Source organism: Denticeps clupeoides, chromosome 19 (genome assembly GCF_900700375.1).
Source record: "Denticeps clupeoides chromosome 19, fDenClu1.1, whole genome shotgun sequence".
Taxonomy (NCBI): Eukaryota; Metazoa; Chordata; class Actinopteri; order Clupeiformes; family Denticipitidae; genus Denticeps; species Denticeps clupeoides.
In genome coordinates this window covers 257,886-276,217 of record NC_041725.1, presented here as the reverse complement: position 1 = coordinate 276,217, position 18,332 = coordinate 257,886, and the positions used below count along the sequence as shown (strand labels likewise).

At 41.7% G+C, this 18,332-nt stretch overlaps 1 protein-coding gene across 1 annotated transcript; it reads right to left on the bottom strand.

Moving 5' to 3' along the window:
* Nucleotides 1–89: 89 nt before the first annotated feature.
* Nucleotides 90–17,129, bottom strand: LOC114769031 (ATP-dependent DNA helicase PIF1-like). Its single transcript, XM_028961711.1, has 12 exons — nucleotides 16,415–17,129; nucleotides 16,201–16,330; nucleotides 15,954–16,079; nucleotides 11,269–11,422; nucleotides 10,314–10,428; nucleotides 10,092–10,198; nucleotides 9,351–9,490; nucleotides 2,420–2,526; nucleotides 2,256–2,343; nucleotides 1,309–1,454; nucleotides 511–702; nucleotides 90–415 (listed from the first exon to the last, which is right to left on the bottom strand). Exons 1-12 carry the CDS (start codon nucleotides 16,970–16,972, stop codon nucleotides 371–373), a joined length of 1,908 nt encoding a protein of 635 aa, XP_028817544.1. The 5' UTR covers nucleotides 16,973–17,129; the 3' UTR covers nucleotides 90–370.
* Nucleotides 17,130–18,332: the final 1,203 nt, after the last annotated feature.

The window sequence follows — 18,332 nt, the reverse complement described above, 5'->3', positions numbered from 1 at the left end:
AAGTTCATGCTACAGTGGTCAACTACCTTGTCGTACCACCAAAGTAGTTCACTTGATAAAGTGATCATCTTAGTTGGCTACTACCACCCTGTCTCCCGATCTTTTTGTAGTGATCACTACATTTAAGTTTTTCATAAATGTCCACACACCTCAAACATGCTGCAAACAACAAACAAATGTTTATTGCTTGATCTTTTTAAAAAGTTAAAAATTATCAATATAAAAAAGCAAAAAAATACTTTTATAAGTAAAAACCTTCAGGGTCAACCTCAGGATCATTCCATTGATATGCACAAAAATACAGAAAAAAACTAAAGAACTTTTGAGAAAACAAGCATTAAATTAAATTCACACACAATATATTTGTCATCTAGGGTCCAGTATTCAACTTTGGTAGAAATAAATCCATGGATAACTGAAAACAGAATACAATAAAATATGAACATTATATGACAAACTGTACAAACTGTAAAAATGTTAATTTAATAAGCATAGTACTCAAAGAAACACCTGCATGTGGACATTTTCTTTCTTCAGTTTTCTGTAGAATTGCAGCACATCCTGATTGGCCTGGACTACACAAGGGTTGAAGTCCAGAACTCGCATTCCCTCAAAGCTCCTAGCCCGAGACAAAGCCACATATGCCTGGCCACTCTCAAATACACGTGCTAGAGAGATCTCTACACAGTCCAGGGTCATGCCCTACAACACACACACACACACACACACACATTAACATTAATAAATTCTCATAAAACTAATACATACAGTACTGTGCAAAACTTGCCAGTATTTAAACTAAGTAGAGGATTTTCATATTCCCAAAAGAAATTGTTCAGAAAGAGACAAAAATGATTTAATGGTTTTAAAAAGTGTGCTATATGAACTGGGGGTTGGTCTCTCCCAACCCTGTAAACTAATGTATGAGCTCCTACAACAAGCCAACAATGTGAACGCGATCTAATAAATAGGATTTGACCCAGGACATAACTCTTCAAGCCGATTTAGTAGAATGTTATGGTCTATGATATGGTCTAAAAGCACTAGCACAGAGATAAGGTTCTGGGTTGGAGATAAAAGAAGGCTCACCCCACTTCACCCAAGGAGACCAAGCCCCAAAAGACAGTTGTGCTTCCTGAAACCCATTACAATACTAAAACACCAGCATCCCTGGTTAAAGGTTCCCTTTATTTAGTCCACTTTATGGTGCTAGTGGGCTGAAATGATCCACGCTGTGGATACTTGTTTGTATTTTTTCACTTTTGCACAGTACTGTACCTTGCACTTTTTAAAATGCACAATTCATACCTGGCTTTTGTGTATGGATATGGCCCAGGCTAGCTTGAGTGGTAGCTGCTGTCGACTCACATAGGTGCCTCCATTTGCTTTGAACACCCAGCGCTCTGGTTTGATAACCTTAGTCACTCCGCACAAGAACTGCACACGAGGGAGACCTTTTGAAAGAAAGGAGGATACATTTTCAACAATTTCAGTGAAAAAACCATCACAGATTTCTAAATTAATGATGAAATAAATATTTGAAACTAGAGGCATAACATCCCTGTTAAAAAATTATATAGAATGATTCTTATATTATCTTGTTCAATTCCTTCTTGTTATAGAAAAGGAAGAAAAAAAAACTGGCATTGCAAAACCCTGCAGCACAGCACACAGAGTCCTCTGCTTTTAACCCATCACAATCACTGGTGAGCAGCGGGCACCATGACAGGCGCCTGGGCAGCAGTGTGTGGGGACGGTGCTTTGCGGTTTGGGATTCAAACTGGCAAACTTCCATTTAAAATAAATAAATAATAAATTAATAATAAAATAATCACAAATAGAGATAAGATTAAAAGCACAACAAATAGCTCCGCCGATATTTTTTATGGAAAATAATCTTCAAATAGCTGATTAGAACGCTTCAACCTTATTAAAGAGCATGTACTAATTCAATTAATCTCGTCGTTAAATCAATGTACTTGCGCTTTGGATCCGCTTCCTACAAGGTTCCTTAAACAAGTAGCACCCAATATTATAAATTCTACCCTCAAAATTGTTAACTCGTCACTTAGCACCGGCCACGTAGACACTTCCTGTCCCCGCTGGGAAGCATGACGCGAAGCCTGAGTCCGCATTTATACAGCTCGCCCATCACTTCTTTGAATGCAGAAGGAAATTTGCAGTCTTGGTCGGACAAAGCACTGTTCTGTAAATCAACCTGGCAGGTTGCTCATCATGTACATCCTTGAGCATACCTTGACTGCCAGATTCAAAGCCAACCACGGCCCCTCTTGCTCCATTGACCAGGCCTTTCTGAACCTCCAAATTTTTTGTCAGCATGACCTGAACAAGCAAAGGACACGTGTTTATTGTAAGTTATTTTCAGGTAAAACAGTCTTAAACAAGTAAAGGTCCTCACCTGTGCTCCAACCTTCAACTGTAGTAATCTGCCTACAGGACATATCGTGTCAATGAGCTTGAGCCAATGTGGATCACTGTCCACAGCTTCAAACATCCGGGAAGGACCTGGAATTAGAAATAATCACTGAGAGTTTCATGGCGCCTTTCATGGCTGCCCACTGCTCAGCTGTGTGATTTATTGTTGCTTGAGGAAAAACAGATTTTGAGGAAGGTGTGCGGGGTGGCAGAACATGTTCTAGATCTCCATTCTCCACCAACGTCGCCACGTGGAATCTCTGCCATGCCATGAGACTGGCCATGTCATCAAAAAAGAAAAATGCGCAAAAAGGACCGACACCAAACGGGTATTTATTTGTGCTGTGAATGCGCATTCTAAAGTAGACTCGTGTTACAAGGTGCCGTTTCTCTGAGGTCCCGGTGCAGCACCCCTGTGTGACATTTTCCAGCCCGTGTAAAGTAGCTGTTCCTGCTGAGCTGATGTTATCGTTGGCAATGGTACTTGATAAAACCTCACACTGAGACAGGCAGTCTGGTCGACTTTTCCCTGCTTGTGCAATAGCGTGAGCTCAGTTGTGCATGCAAAGTGATACTGATTTGGAGGACACTTTTATTTGCGCACCTGGTTTAGAGTTCGTCCGCAGCAAGTCCACAGAGAAGCCCGGCGGCAAAGGTGCTGAAGGTCACCGTCACGGTCAGCCAACTTTCTTGTGCACAACAGAGACTAGTCTCTGGTTAAGTGTGGATCTTCAGCTGATCGGAGATCGAGTTTTGATGAGGAAGTGGACTCCTCCGGTTGCTGATGATGTGATTTGGAATTCTGTTTACCAAGTAGTGCTTCCACTTAAATTCAGGTTGCAGGTTTTAACATTGGGGTGCGATAATGTCTTTGCCGATCACCTGGGAATAATTACAACCAACTACAACTAAGGCTGTGGTGAAGGCCCTGACTCTTGCACTAGCCCTGAGTTCTTTCGAAGGTGGTGCAGATGGACCAAGGGTCTAATTTCCTGTTTTAGCAGGTGTTGTCCCACCTTGGAATTTGTCATGTTGTTTCTAGAGCCTATCAGTCACAGGGGGCGCTAGAGAGGTTTCACCAAACCCTTAAATCCACACACAGGTGATTTCCATGCTGAAACACACTCGCCTATGAACCAGAAGACCCGGGTTCAAACACTTAAGTTGCTCTAGGGGGTGGAGTGCACGGTCCCCTTAGACTTCTATGGGAGATGTGGGTATCGGAGGAGTCTGCTCCCAGTCCCAATGTTTTAGATAACATCAGTGCATTTCGTGTATGCCTTCATAAGGCGTGTTTGGCTGTGCTAGCCTCGTAGTCATGAAGATGACTTGGACAGTGTTTCATTTACATTTCATTTACATGTACAGCATTTATCAGACGCCCTTATTCAGAGCGACTTACAATCAGTAGTTACAGGGACAGTCTCCCTGGAGCAATTTAGGGTTAAGTGTCTTGCTCAGGGACACAATGATAGTAAGTGGGATTTGAACCCAGGTCTTCTGGTTCATAGGCGAGTGTGTTACCCACTAGGCTACTTCCACCCTGTCTCCCGATCTTTTAATCCCAGTGATCACGTTTTACTGCCTATTTTGGGGTCTGCTCTGCAGGTAAGGTTCATGGGTCCATATGTGGTGGATTCCAAGATGAGTGAGACTAATTATGTCATCCGTACGTCTAACAAGAAATCTAAAAACTCGAGCGTGCCATATCAACATGCTGAAAAGCTACGTTGAGTGAGAGAACGTAGTGGTACGGGACGAAGCTGATGAACAGGGAAAACCTGTTGTGTCTGCAGCATTAGTTTGTCCCTGTTACTTATTATTAATGCTTTTCTTTTTCTTGAACCCGATTCATTTCCATAACCTCGAATAAAGACTGTGTAGAGAAGGGTGGTGCAGCCAGTATTGTCATGAAATCAGACCTTCTTCTGAGTTATTGGCAGGTTCTGTTTACTCCTCGTGCTGCTGAGATCTCTGCCTTTGTTACACGTGATCACTTTCTGCAGTACAAAGTGATGCCATTTGGGTTACGCAATGCGCCTGCTACCTTCCAGTGCTTAATATGTAAAGTGCTTGCTAGAGTCCCTTATATTAAATTTCCTTCCATCCCAGTGTTAAATGATCTTTAGGAATCAAAGTTTATAGATCTTTGAAAGGGTATACTTGCATTAATATGCCATCATCATTACATCAATTGGAATGTGAGAATATGGTTTCACAATATCAATATTATTGTTTATTGCAGGCCTGTTTTCACCGCAATATGAATTTTATGCCATATCGCACAGCCCTGCTTACACCCTAAGTACCACCAACTCAGTTTGCAGTTTCTAATGACACGCTAGAAGACTTCATAAGACAGAAATGATAGTAACAGGGATGATAGTTATGACCTGCACATCAGGTTAGCAGGTGTTGCTCTCAATAAAACGTAAGTTATGGCTTCCTCACTCCTCCCCTGGGCAGTCTGTCATGTACCGTTTCTAGCCCCGGAAGAAAAATAACCATAAATATTCCAGTATAGCAATTCACGTTGGGACCAGCCCGGCTATAAAATAATTTTATAGATGCTTATTTTGGCTAAAACAGACTTGTAAAACAAAAGCTCCTACAAGAAACAGGAAAATTAATAAAACACTACTGAATGTACCACCAGCACCTCTGATATAAGAATAGGATATTAAATGTTAGATCTCACACCTAAAATGCTCATTATTAAAAGTGTCACTGAGAACGGTGTGGAAGGAAAATTTAGTAGGCCAAGACACTCCACAAAATTTAGTAGGCCCGAACACTCCACAAAATTTAGTAGGCCCGAACACTCCACAAAATTTAGTAGGCCCGAACACTCCACAAAATTTAGTAGGCCCGAACACTCCACGTGTATCACCTTTGGTCATGGAACAGTCAGAAGACAACTGTGTATCTTAGGTCTGACCTTGTTGATGCAAAAGCTTGACATAATCTAAAAAAGGAAAGGTTCTGTGACGCTGATGGGCGCCACTGTCCAAAGTGGTGCAAGCTTGGTTTCATTAAATGTTTGAGAGGTGGAATATTTTAGCTCACTGTGTTTGTGTCCCCAGACGACAGAAAAGAGAAAAATCCCGGCGGAATCGGCCAAAGACACTGACCACAGTCCCAGTCACTCTGAAACTCTAAGACGAGGTTTTGGAGATGGATCTTGGTGACCCAGGGTGATCAGCCACTCTGGTCAGGTCCTGGCGGATTCACGCGGATCCTGTTTGTGACGCCAATTGTGGTGGAAATTCTGCTGTCTGGGGAACTGCAATAAGGGAAGTCAACTGAATTGATTATCCAAGTTTATTTTACCGCGCGCGGGGGGACCCACAAGAGAACTTCCCCCCCGCTTGATTACAGTTCACAAGCATCACAAGCTCGCACTACTTTGGACAGTGGTGCCCATCAGAGTCACAGAACCTTTCCTTTATCAGATTATGTCCAGCTTTTGCGTCAAGCTCTTGCATCTACAAGGTCAGACCTAAGATACAGTTGTCTTGTATTTTCTCTTCGCTGTTCATAGTACTCTCCTAATCGGAGAGCCAGGGTGCAGAGGGAGAAGTCCTTTTGGGTTGAGAAGAAAGAGGACAGAGGTGATTCGTAGAAATGGATAGCGAGGTGAGGAAAGAGTTCGTAGCTGTCTCTAGTGGTAAGGAGAAGAATGAGTCAGAGGTTGGGAGATGTGAAAGAATGCAGGAAAATACAGATGAAGGATGGATGCGGCTCAGGTGTGAATGTCAGGAAGTGGTGGTCACAGAGATGTGAAGTGGAGTGGAAGAAAGGTTGGAAGTTGGAGAAGGACGATTAAAGAACAGGTCCAGGGCATTTCCTCATTTGTGTGTGTGAGAGATGTTGCTGTTGGTCAAGGAAAAAGAGTGGAGAAGGGGAAGAAGGCAGGATGATTGGAGTTGGCTGGTGGTAGGTTGAAATCACCGAGGAGAGTAAGAGGGTGTCTAAGGAAAAAATGCTGAGCAGAGTGTCCAATTCATCAATAACGGTCCCAAGTGACCCTGGAGGGCGATATAAGACAATGAGAAGGATGTTCACTAGAAGAAACTGAGACTGCATGGAATTCAAACGAAGAGATGTTAAGATGACGCTCTTTTATTCACTTCAGACTATCCCCCCTGGCACGCACCACACCCACCTCACACTAATCTCCGCACCCTCTCCCCTACTCGACTGTCTTCTGTTTCCTCTGAGCTTTCCCCCCCTAGACATCCTCTCTATTCAGGACCCTAACTGTGCCACAGACATCCTCTGCTCCACACTAACCTCTTGCCTTGAGAGACTCTGTCCTCTCACCTCAAAACTGACACGTGAGACTCCACACTCTCCGTGGATCTCTGATGAGGTTCGCCGCCACAGGACCCATCTTAGAGCAGCTGAAAGGCAGTGGAGGAAATCCAAGTGCCATGTTCAACTTAGTAAGTATCAATCTCTCCTATCATCCTTCTCTGCTGCGGTCACTCCAGGAAAGACTAGATACTTCAGGACAAGGTAAGAAACTGCAAAGACTCTCGCAAACTATTCTCTACTTTTAACTGCCTCCTGAATCCTCCCCCACCTCCAGCATGCTCTTTGCTGACAAGTTCGGCCTTATCAGGGCTCTTAGTTTTGTAAACTCAAAATCTATAGAAATCGAACAAGAATTGCTGTTGTTTTCCTCCTGTAAGTCGCTTTGGATAAAAGCATCTGCAAAATAAAGTAAAGTAAAGATGAGGGAGAGAAAGTGGTGTGAAGGACCAATTTTGCGATATTAAAAAGGTCAGTAACCCCTTCTCTCCCAGTTTTTCTAGGAGTGTGGGAGAAAGTGTAGGCTTCACCATTCTTCTCTCTCTGATTTAATTAAACATCTCATTGTCATTCCTAAAGATCACCATATTTCTAAAGTGATAATAGCACATTGCCATGAAAAGATCAAGCATCAAAGCAAGGCAGATACAGTGGATATTGGATACCAGGGATGAACAGTGCAGTGTGTTAATTTATTTGCCAGTATGTCATCTGTCGCAGACTTAGGAGGCCAGCAGAAGTGCAGTGAATGAGTAACTTACTGGAAGAACGCATAGAGCAGTCCCCTCCATTCACCTATTGTGACATGGATTGCTTTGGTCGGTTCTCCATGAAAGAGGAACCTTGTTCTTTGTTCAGTCCAGACAGCCTGGAACTTTCGACCCAAAATCTCCTCATCCAGATGAAGAACAGCCCAATACTGCCTCCTGAAAGACTATTTGCACGGAGTTAAGAGATGGAGAATGGTGCAATACCTAACGAAGCAGTTTTGCAGCCTCTGGAAATAAGAGTATCTGCACAGCATTGTGGCAAGACAAATGCCAAACACCAAAGAGGAACTTGCAAATTGGTGATGTTGTGATGGACGTTAATGATCTTTCACCCATAGGTTAATAGAAACTTGTGAGTCATTGAGACTGTTAAGGGCAGAGATGGTCTTGTGGGAAGAGTGAGAATCTCAACAGGAGATAAAGAGACTGAACAGGGGTGTATGTTCAAACAAACCCACCATGTTAGAGCATCCAGTACAGAAGTTAGTAATGTTGTTAGAAGCTTCTTAAACATATGATATGTATATAAATTGTATACAAGTTAAAGTTGGTCAAGTCATTTCTAATCTAAAATTATTTGTATGTTAATTTTATATAATTGAAGTACTAATAATTTTGGCACAAGCGGCACAAGCTCTTACGTTGGTGACGTGAATTTTAATAAAACCCTCTTGACTATCATTCAGAGGAGATGTTCCAACTTATGACTTAATTTAGCAAGTTTGGTAAAAACAGACAGGAGACATTGTTGAAGTAAGCACCAAGTGTTGGACAATTCTAGTAGGTTTTTTTTCCCTTTTCATACTACTAAGGAGGGCCCCTACTTAAATGAGGCATGTCTCCCTCCTCCCACCAACAGAGAACCCAAAAGATGATTAAATGCTAATACTATATCTGAAATCTTTCCGAAATTCAGCCTTGGTGCAGAATTACTGCCATTTTAAGTCTGTCCCACAATGAGATTTTCCTAGGATGTGCCATTTTAGTTTAGCGACCTATAGAAGTCGAGCTGGCATTTGTGGAAATTATGTCAACACCATTCATAAACCACAATGTTTGGTACAGACAAGGAAGACAACTGAACTGAAAAAATACACATTTGTCCTTCTTTTCAAATTCAAATCACAAGCATCTGCAAAGCTTCGCACATTTGGAAGCCATGATGGTCAGTGGAGAGGTACGGGGTGGGAAATTCTCTGGGCGGAAAAAGCATGAGAAACGGGAGGTAAACTTTCCCCTTATGACTACATAAGGGAACAAATTCCAGATCCAAACGTCTGAGCTGCCGCTCTATGGATGGCGAAGCAGAATGGCCAAAGCACTCTTTACACCTATCGCCATTTTTAGCCAGGGCAGGACCATGGACAGGCTAGGGAAACTCGTATTAATCGGAAATAATCAACTTTCATGATAGGGGACCTTAAAGTATTCTTCACGTAATCCGACACGCCTATTCGTGAAACGGTTTCCCGGACACTCGCAGCGGTATCACCCCTTGTTGATTTTCTTTATTTAAATTGGCAGTAAAATAATAGTATATTTAAACTTCTGCTAACGTTACTCACCCCCCTGCCAAATACAATTACCCAAACCCCTCTTTTTTTTTTTTTTTTTAATTGCTGTGCAGATTAAAAATGTGTCATTTCAGGAGTTTTGACATATCTGGTTGCAGATTTTTTGCCGTTTTATTGTTCATACAGGCATACAAACACACACTCCAAAAGAAACAAGGCATTGAAGCCGACTCTCAAACCAAGACAAGCAGCAATACTTCCAAGTATATTCAATATATTGCCCACCCCTCCTTGTATGACATGGAAAATCACTAACCTTGTAACTGCTTCAGCTTATTCTCATTGGTGAGCTCTACATCATCTTTATGTGTACACAACCTGGTCGCAATGATTCCATCTCTCTCAATGCTGTGACTGGCACTTTTCAGGAGCTGACCTGTGACTACTTCTGTGACTCTGGAGGAGGGAGGAACTATATGAGCCTTGGTCAGGTAAATAGTAAGCATGTTAGAAAATATCTATACAGCAGTTTGTTGTGATATTTTTTATGTGGAAGCATTGTATCAATACAGGAACATCAAAAATAGATTTTCAATACAAATGTATTCCAAAATTGAGGTTCTGAGTCATGTTGTTTTGGCTAAATTATTACCACATTATTTATGTGATCCACACAGATTGTATATATCAGCTCTGTTTTTACATTTTCAGTGAACTGTAGAATATTGCAATATGGACAGTATCAGAAGGTTGTCAGTTCAAATCCCGAGCTGCCAAGGTGCCACTGAAGTGCCACTGAGCAAAGCACCGTCCCCACACACTGCTCCCTGGGCACCTGTCATGGCTGCCCACTGCTCACTCAGGGTGATGGGTTAAATGCAGAGGACAAATTTCACTGTGTGCACCGTGTGCTGTGCTGCTGTGTATCACATGTGACAATCACTTTACTTTGCCAATACACACCCCTAGTAAATAGTATCACAGCGTTTGTGGGCAGAAGATCATTATACTCTATGACTATACTCTAGGCTTAGAGTGAAAAGTACTAGTGTCATACCTGCCCATTCGCAGTGATTGAAGCAGAGAGATGAATGCCTGGTCGGTCTGCCGGCGCACCTCAGTCAGCTCCATGCATAAATGGATGCACTTCCTCCAGCACCTCGCCTGAAAATAATCTCTCTAATATTTGAAATTCATTTTTGAGAAAACACTGGAAACAACTTTGACAAAGACAATGAAAATTATTCACAGCAAATGTCAAACCAAACAAAGAAGAGACCTGAAAGCAATACTTGGGGTTGTCTTTTCCTTTAGATACAGGTGGAAGCTGCAGGAAGTCTCCACATAAAATTAACTGAATTCCTCCAAAGGGCTCAGGAGATCTCTTGATTGACCTAAAATCATAAAAACATCCATAAATCCAAAGGGCTCAGGAGCCATTTGTGAACCCTAAAAACGTTCACAAATGAACCTTCAGTTATATCACATCAACCATGTCTTCAGGATTTGCATAAACCGCTACGTCATTCATGCAACATAGTGAAGGGTGGGGCTTGCCTCTGAATCACCATGGTCCAGATATTCCTGTATGTTTGAAGGTGCACATGCTGCAGTCAGACAGAGGTGAGTAGCCTGGACCAATCAGCTAGACGAATTACAGCTTTAATCAGGCCTTAAAAGTTACACCGAAGTACAGCTTTTAAAAAGCCAGAACCTGACATTATTGTGGCAGCCAACATAACTGTACCAACATACTTTGCGTGCATCATGAGTCAGTTCTAAATTAAACATCCTTTTCATGGTCCGGGTTTTTAATGACCGTAGGAACCTGGAGTAACCCTTGTACTAAAAAATGGGTTGAGCACCCCAGAGCACTGCCTATCAAATCAATAGTACACAGTTTATTATCATATGCAATCATCCAACTACATTTCCTCAGAAATAGTGGTAGATACATTTGAGTTAATGAGCTGAAAAAATGTTTAGAGTTGTAAACCTAAAAGCTGCTTATGTGAAGGACATGCTTTCTGTGCTCTCAGTTTTTTCTTTATTCTTAATAAATTAGCCAAAACCTCAAGCAAACATTTTTCACATTGTCAACATGGAGTGTTGTGTATAGAAGATAAATAAATTAAAAATAAATACATTTTGGAATAAGGCTGTAACATAACAAAATGTGGAAAAAGCAAATGCACTGTAAATAAGGGTTTAACAAATAAAAAGATTTGGGATACCTAGCTATAGTCTCCAGTTTGTCGAACAGCTGGGCATCCACCATAGAGATCTCATCAATGATTAGGTGCTGGCAACTGGTCCAGTTTGGCAAAACCATAGGTCTCTGTGCAAGCTCTAAACACTGCTCCAAAGATCCCAAACCTGAGCCAATGCCTACCAGAGAAAGAGGAAAACGATAAGAGACTGGCACCAACAAAGCAGGGTTACAGCTACTGTCCTTTCGTAAGAAGTACAATATTGAAGATGGACACCAAAAAAAAAAAAAAAAAAAAGGAATTGTAGAGCAGATTTAGACTTTTGTTTTCAAATAGAAACACGGCTGCCAACTTAAAACTCTACACCTTTGCCGTTCAGAGAGTGGCAGCTCAGACGGTTGGATGTGGAATTTGTCCCCTTATGACATCATAAGGAGAAAGGTTACCTCCCATTTCACATGCTTTTTCAAGCCAGTGAATTTCCCACCCAATCCCTAAAACATTATCTCTACTGACCGTCATGATCACATTGCAGTTGCTGTCATTGGATGTAAAATTTTTAGTTAAGACTCTGAAGAACCAGTAGATTAATTTTAATTTTTCTGGAAAAACATCCGGAAAGACTTGCATCAAACATTGTGGTTGGTGAATGGTGATGACATAATTTCCGCGAATGGCCACTCAAATTCTATAGGCTGCTCCCCTACTCGTCCCGCCCCTCTCTTCCTCATTAGCATTTAAAGCTACAGACACTGAAACGGCACGTCCTGGGAAATCTCATTGTGGGACTGGACAGTATTGGGGGGGGGGGGGGACCATCAAGACAGACATAAAAGCAAATAAAAATTAATGTCATGGGACATTAAATAGAAATATGGTAAATTATTTTGTGCTGTCAACTGATGACACGCAGAATTGATAAAGCATCCTTAAGCATATTTAATACTGTGAGAGAAATCTGGGAGAGAGGCTCAGATGATTGACAACAAACATTTGTCAACACACACACACACACAAACTATGTACATATGACAGAAGAAAGTTTTTAAATGTTAAGCTTGAGTTGTCATAAGCAAAAACAAGGATTAGTTGCCACACATGAATACAGCCTAAAGCCATTTCACATGGAACACACATGACATTCTGTACACAACACGTTAAAATGATGACAATCCTAACTGATACAGTGAGTAGGTTCTTGCTGTATTTTGGCATGCATTCAATCACATGCAACATGCTGAAACTAAAATTGGTCTAAATTCTGTTCAATGTCTGACTGGAAAGATTGTGGAGAACTACCATCTTTGTGGATGAAATGTGGTCAGAAAAATGATCTTGAATGGTCATCACTCCCAATCACTGAAATGTTAAGTCAACTCTAATTGTATTGGACAGTGACAGAACATTTCCATATATAATGTGATAAGAACTCCAGGGATTGGGACTAAAAAGCTGTGTAACCTTAAGAAAACCACTGATCAGTGAGGGAAATCCGTGAAAAAGATTTGCTAAGGAGCATAAAGATTGGACTCTGGGACAAGAATGTAATAAGGTGTGATGAGTCCAAAGTGATTGGTGCATCATCCAAGTTTCTACTGTATATGCCTGTGGTGGCGGTGCTATGATCTGGGGTTGAGGTTCAGCAACGTTGTGTATCCAAACAATGAATTGGGCTCAGACTAATCAGGTTAAAATAGTGAAAGAGTGCTTCAGAGAGCATTGGACTGGACCCCATTGAAAATCTTTAGGTGCTTTAGAAGATTTTGTACAGTGGTCTGACTGTCCTATCATTTCAAGATCTTGGAAAGAGGGTTCCAGCTTGAAGTGTACTATCCTGTTACGGTTTTACATGACAGGGTCATGCAGGAAAAGATAACGACACATGACTGTCCCGCTGGAAATAAAGACAGCAGCATGTTAAAGACAGCACATCTGGGACGTCTAGCTCAATCCAGCAACGCCAAGTTGCACCACAGAATGTCCAGGAGTTGGTAGATGCTTTAGTAGAGGTCTGGGAGGAGATACCTCAGGAGACCATCTGCCACCTCCTCAGGAGCATGTCCTTTTTTTGTGTGTGATTGTTGTCAGCACATTCAACTATGTAAACAGGAAGTATTTAATAAGAATTCATTCAGATCTAGAATGTCTTATTTTTGTGTCATATTTGAGCAGTGTATATAAACTGCTACTTTAAAAAAATAACGTTTGTGCCCATGTCACAAGTTGGTTCGACTCTTAAAACTATTTTACATATTGTCCTATAACAGAAAACCGATCGAGTTGACATTTCTGAGACAGCAGATATAGGGCAGTATCTCAATAATTTAGTGTGGAGCAGGTTTATTTAATGTATATGAAAACACATTATGAAATACAGATTTTTACACAACAATGTCATACAGGTGAAGAGCACCACACTGTGGTACATGAATGTCATTACATTGTGGCCTGTGCCACAGGACACTGGTTCACTACAACCCCTAGAAATTTGGTGTGGACGTTCACTAGTCTCGATTATTAACGAATCATGATACAGAGTTCCCAGAACTGTGGCCTAATGATTAAGGAAGCGGCCCCGTGACCAGAGGGTTGCCGGTTCGGACACATTTTGTTGTGTCACCGTGTGCTGTGCTACAGTGTATCACAATAACAATCACTTCACTGTCAGTACCGGGGTGAATGATTTTATGAAAATATCCAATTGCACTTAATATGACCGATATTGTGATTTGATTTGCAATTCTTTTGGTTCATATTCTTTGTTCTTTCATGATAGTCACATCGATGTTAAACATTACAGGGAGTGCAGAATTATTAGGGAAATGAGTATTTTGTCCACATCATCCAATTAAGCTTATTAGGTGATGTGCATCTCTGTAATGAGAAGGGGTGTGGTCTAATGACATCAACACCGTATATCAGGTGTGCATAATTATTAGGCAACTTCCTTTCCTTTGGCAAAATGGGTCAAAAGAAGGACTTGACAGGCTCAGAAAAGTCAAAAATAGTGAGATATCTTGCAGAGGGATGCAGCACTCTTAAAATTGCAAAGCTTCTGAAGCGTGATCATCGAACAATCAAGCGTTTCATTCAAAATAGTCAACAGGGTCGCAAGAAGCGTGTGGAAAAACCAAGGCGCAAAATAACTGCCCATGAACTGAGAAAAGTCAAGCATGCAGCTGCCAAGATGCCACTTGCCACCAGTTTGGCCATATTTCAGAGCTGCAACATCACTGAAGTGCCCAAGAGCACAAGGTGTGCAATACTCAGAGACATGGCCAAGGTAAGAAAGGCTGAAAGACGACCACCACTGAACAAGACACACAAGCTGAAACATCAAGACTGGGCCAAGAAATATCTCAAGACTGATTTTTCTAAGGTTTTATGGACTGATGAAATGAGAGTGAGTCTTGATGGGCCAGATGGATGGGCCCGTGGCTGGATTGGTAAAGGGCAGAGAGCTCCAGTCCGACTCAGACGCCAGCAAGGTGGAGGTGGAGTACTGGTTTGGGCTGGTATCATCAAAGATGAGCTTGTGGGGCCTTTTCCAGTTGAGGATGGAGTCAAGCTCAACTCCCAGTCCTACTGCCAGTTTCTGGAAGACACCTTCTTCAAGCAGTGGTACAGGAAGAAGTCTGCATCCTTCAAGAAAAACATGATTTTCATGCAGGACAATGCTCCATCACACACTTCCAAGTACTCCACAGCGTGGCTGGCAAGAAAGGGTATAAAAGAAGAAAAACTAATGACATGGCCTCCTTGTTCACCTGATCTGAACCCCATTGAGAACCTATGGTCCATCATCAAATGTGAGATTTACAAGGAGGGAAAACAGTACACCTCTCTGAACAGTGTCTGGGAGGCTGTGGTTGCTGCTGCACGCAATGTTAATGGTGAACAGATCAAAACACTGACAGAATCCATGGATGGCAGGCTTTTGAGTGTCCTTGCAAAGAAAGGTGGCTATATTGGTCGCTGATTTGTTTTTGAATGTCAGAAATGTATATTTGTGAATGTGGAGATGTTATATTGGTTTCACTGGTAAAAATAAATAATTGAAATGGGTATATATTTGTTTTTTGTTAAGTCGCCTAATAATTATGCACAGTAATAGTCACCTGCGCACACAGATATCCCCCTAAAATAGCTAAAAATAAAAACAAACTAAAAACTACTTCCAAAAACATTCAGCTTTGATATTAATGAGTTTTTTGGGTTCATTGAGAACATGGTTGTTGTTCAATGATAAAATTATTCCTCAAAAATACAACTTGCCTAATAATTCTGCACTCCCTGAAGGTCCATTAAAATAAATCACTGCACTAAGACAACATACCAAAATCCTGCTCAGTACTCCAACCAGTACTACTGCTGTGTGTAACGCAAGCCCGAAGCTCATTTCAACTTCAACATAATCAGATACAGTACTGAAATGAATACAACTCTGATAAAAAGTAATGCCAGAGTTCTCAATATTAAGTAGCCTAGTGGGTAACACACTCGCCTATGACCCAGAAGACCCAGGTTCAAATCCCACTTACTACCATTGTGTCCCTGAGCAAGACACTCCAGGGGGGCACTGTCCCCGTAACTACTGATTGTAAGTCGCTCTGGATAATAAATCTGTAAATGGAAATGAATAATGACTAAGAAAATGTGTTGCTAATACGTTGCCATTTGACCATGTCAACAACAAAAAAAATACAAACCTGCAAAATTGTGCAGTGTGGTTCCTCCAATATAAGATGCTGCCACGCCTGTGCTTGCTGTTGCATATGTGCTTTTGGGAGGAAGGGATCCAACAATCCTCTTCAACAGGAATGACTTTCCTGTACCTGTACCATGTATTTTAAGAAGCATTTGCACTTTCAGGGATCCATAAAAAAATTACAACACACACACACACACACACATATATATATATATATATATATATATATATAAAATTTCACACACCTGCACTTCCTGTGAAAAACACGTTCTTGCCACTGAGAACTGCATCCAAGACAGAAGATTGTTCTCGGCTGAGCTGATAATCAGTTGGCAATGTAAAAAAAGGCCTTTTCTCAGGCCTTTTGTCTTTAATCTACAAATAAATAGACACTTTGTCTGGTTAAAACCTTATAAGAGAGATTGCAAGTACACAAAATTCTTCAGCTGTCAACCATACCGGACTGAAGTCACACAAGTTCCTTGGTCTTTTTACTTGCTGTGCTCGAGCCGTGGTATTTGCTCTTCTCTCGGGGTGGCCTGCGGGAGCCATGGGTGCATTTACTTTGTTCTGGAATGCGTTGGCTTTCTCCACATCCTTTTTTTGGACAGGACTAATGGCTTCAAATCTCCAGTTCTTGCAGGCAAGGAGCTTTGCACGATCCCCCAAACACTTACTCGTTTTCCAAGCTAGATGTTTTATGCTCAGCGTTTTGAGGAAAGTACTCAGTCGGTCGGGTGGACAGTCAGACATCAAAACCTGAACGTTTTCGGGGAGAAATTTTACCGTGCACTTTCCATCTTTAGCAAACCGGTTAAACAACTGGACATCAGAGACTGTGAAACTGTGAGGAATTTTCCCATCATGGACTCGAAGAACAATCTCTTTAAACTCGTTCCGACCGATCGTTACTGAAGCCCGTTTGAAAAGCCGCCGTTTGGTGGCCTGTCCACATGAGTTCAGCCATTCAATGACCACGGTGCACTGGAGCTCCGCAGGATTATCGCCGTCCAGCATTTCCGCGATTCCACTTTACATCCTGCCACTTCCGTGCGGTGTGTCTAAATGCAAGACTTTACCTCTTACATTACAGTTCCACGTGACATTTAAGCCGTTTAATATTGTAAGACTCCGCTCTTACTTGCTTGCACAGCGAACCCAACAGACGCACAGATTTGAAATATGTCAGCAAGGTAACGATTGGCTAAACGTGAGGTCCGATCCACCAGTAGATGCGCCCGTGACCTCAGCTAACACCCGGAAGTGAACCATAGGTCAGCGCCCGCCATATTGCGAGTGGCAGGCAGGCGTGGAAACTTGCATTCAACAGATTATCATTCATCTTTTTTATTATTGTTATAAGAATTTACTACTAATAATAGTGACAAAAGACGGAAAATGAACAGTGAAAAATAAAATGCTCCCTTGTTAAATCCCATCCAAGGCCTACACAGACCTAGTAAGAAAATAATTGAGTGAGAGAGGAACGAAATTGAGTCAGACAGATAAATTGAATTCACTTTTTTAATTTATTTACATGTATGTTTTCTTTCAGTCTTGATATAAGTACCACAATAAAACCATTTCATTTGCGAATACAATCCCTCATAGACTGCCTATTTATTTCTACAAATTCTAAAAAACTTTAATTATATATCCTTCTGTTCAACGTCAGCACAGCCAGAAAACTTAAAGTCTCTTTCAAATCCTTACTAGAAAAAAAGTGAAACTGAACAGAAACAAACCTCTGTTGAGCACCTATGCCCAACCCTACTTCCCAGCAATCTTTAAGCAAAACTCCACTCTTTGGAAAACAAGCTGGGTGAACTAAGATCCAGGATGACTTTTCACTGGGAGACCAAGAACTCCAACGTCTTTGATTTGAGAGTCATGTCCCCAGCTTAGCCAGTTTCACGAAGGAACTCTCCATTCACCACCAGGACAGAACAATGGTCTCAGTAAAATGTAGGGGAGTTGGCGTGTGAAATGACCAATAAACTATGGTGTACTGATGTACAGAAAGTAAAAAAAAAGGTGCCAGTGGCGAATTGGCCAATCTTGGTTTTCTCTGGCAGGTGCCAAATGTGTTGGGCTGTAAACACAGCCCCCAGCTGTGGACATTGGGGCTTCATAGCACCCTCATGGAGTGCTGTTTCTGGTCTGGTTCTGACCATTTGAGCAGACACATGAGACACATTGAGCAGCTACACTCCTGCACGCTCTCTCAGATCAGCAAACGAAAGGAGACTAAAAATTCCGTCTTCACTGGGTCTCCGATTCCAATCATCTCTGTTCTCCGTTGTTGTCCCTGGCTGGTGGAACAACCTGCCCTCCTCCACACGACTAGCCGAGACTATCACCACTTTTAAGAAGCAGG

What these genes read in the sequence shown, in the direction of transcription:
- LOC114769031 (XM_028961711.1), bottom strand. Translation starts at nt 16,972, where the DNA reads ATGCTGGACGGCGATAATCCTGCGGAGCTCCAGTGCACCGTGGTCATT. An exon ending in ACTTGTGTGACTTCAGTCCG is followed by an intron (nt 16,331 to 16,414) that starts GTATGGTTGACA and finishes ATTTATTTGTAG; the next exon opens with ATTAAAGACAAAAGGCCTGA. An exon ending in GTTTTTCACAGGAAGTGCAG is followed by an intron (nt 16,080 to 16,200) that starts GTGTGTGAAATT and finishes TACATGGTACAG; the next exon opens with GTACAGGAAAGTCATTCCTG.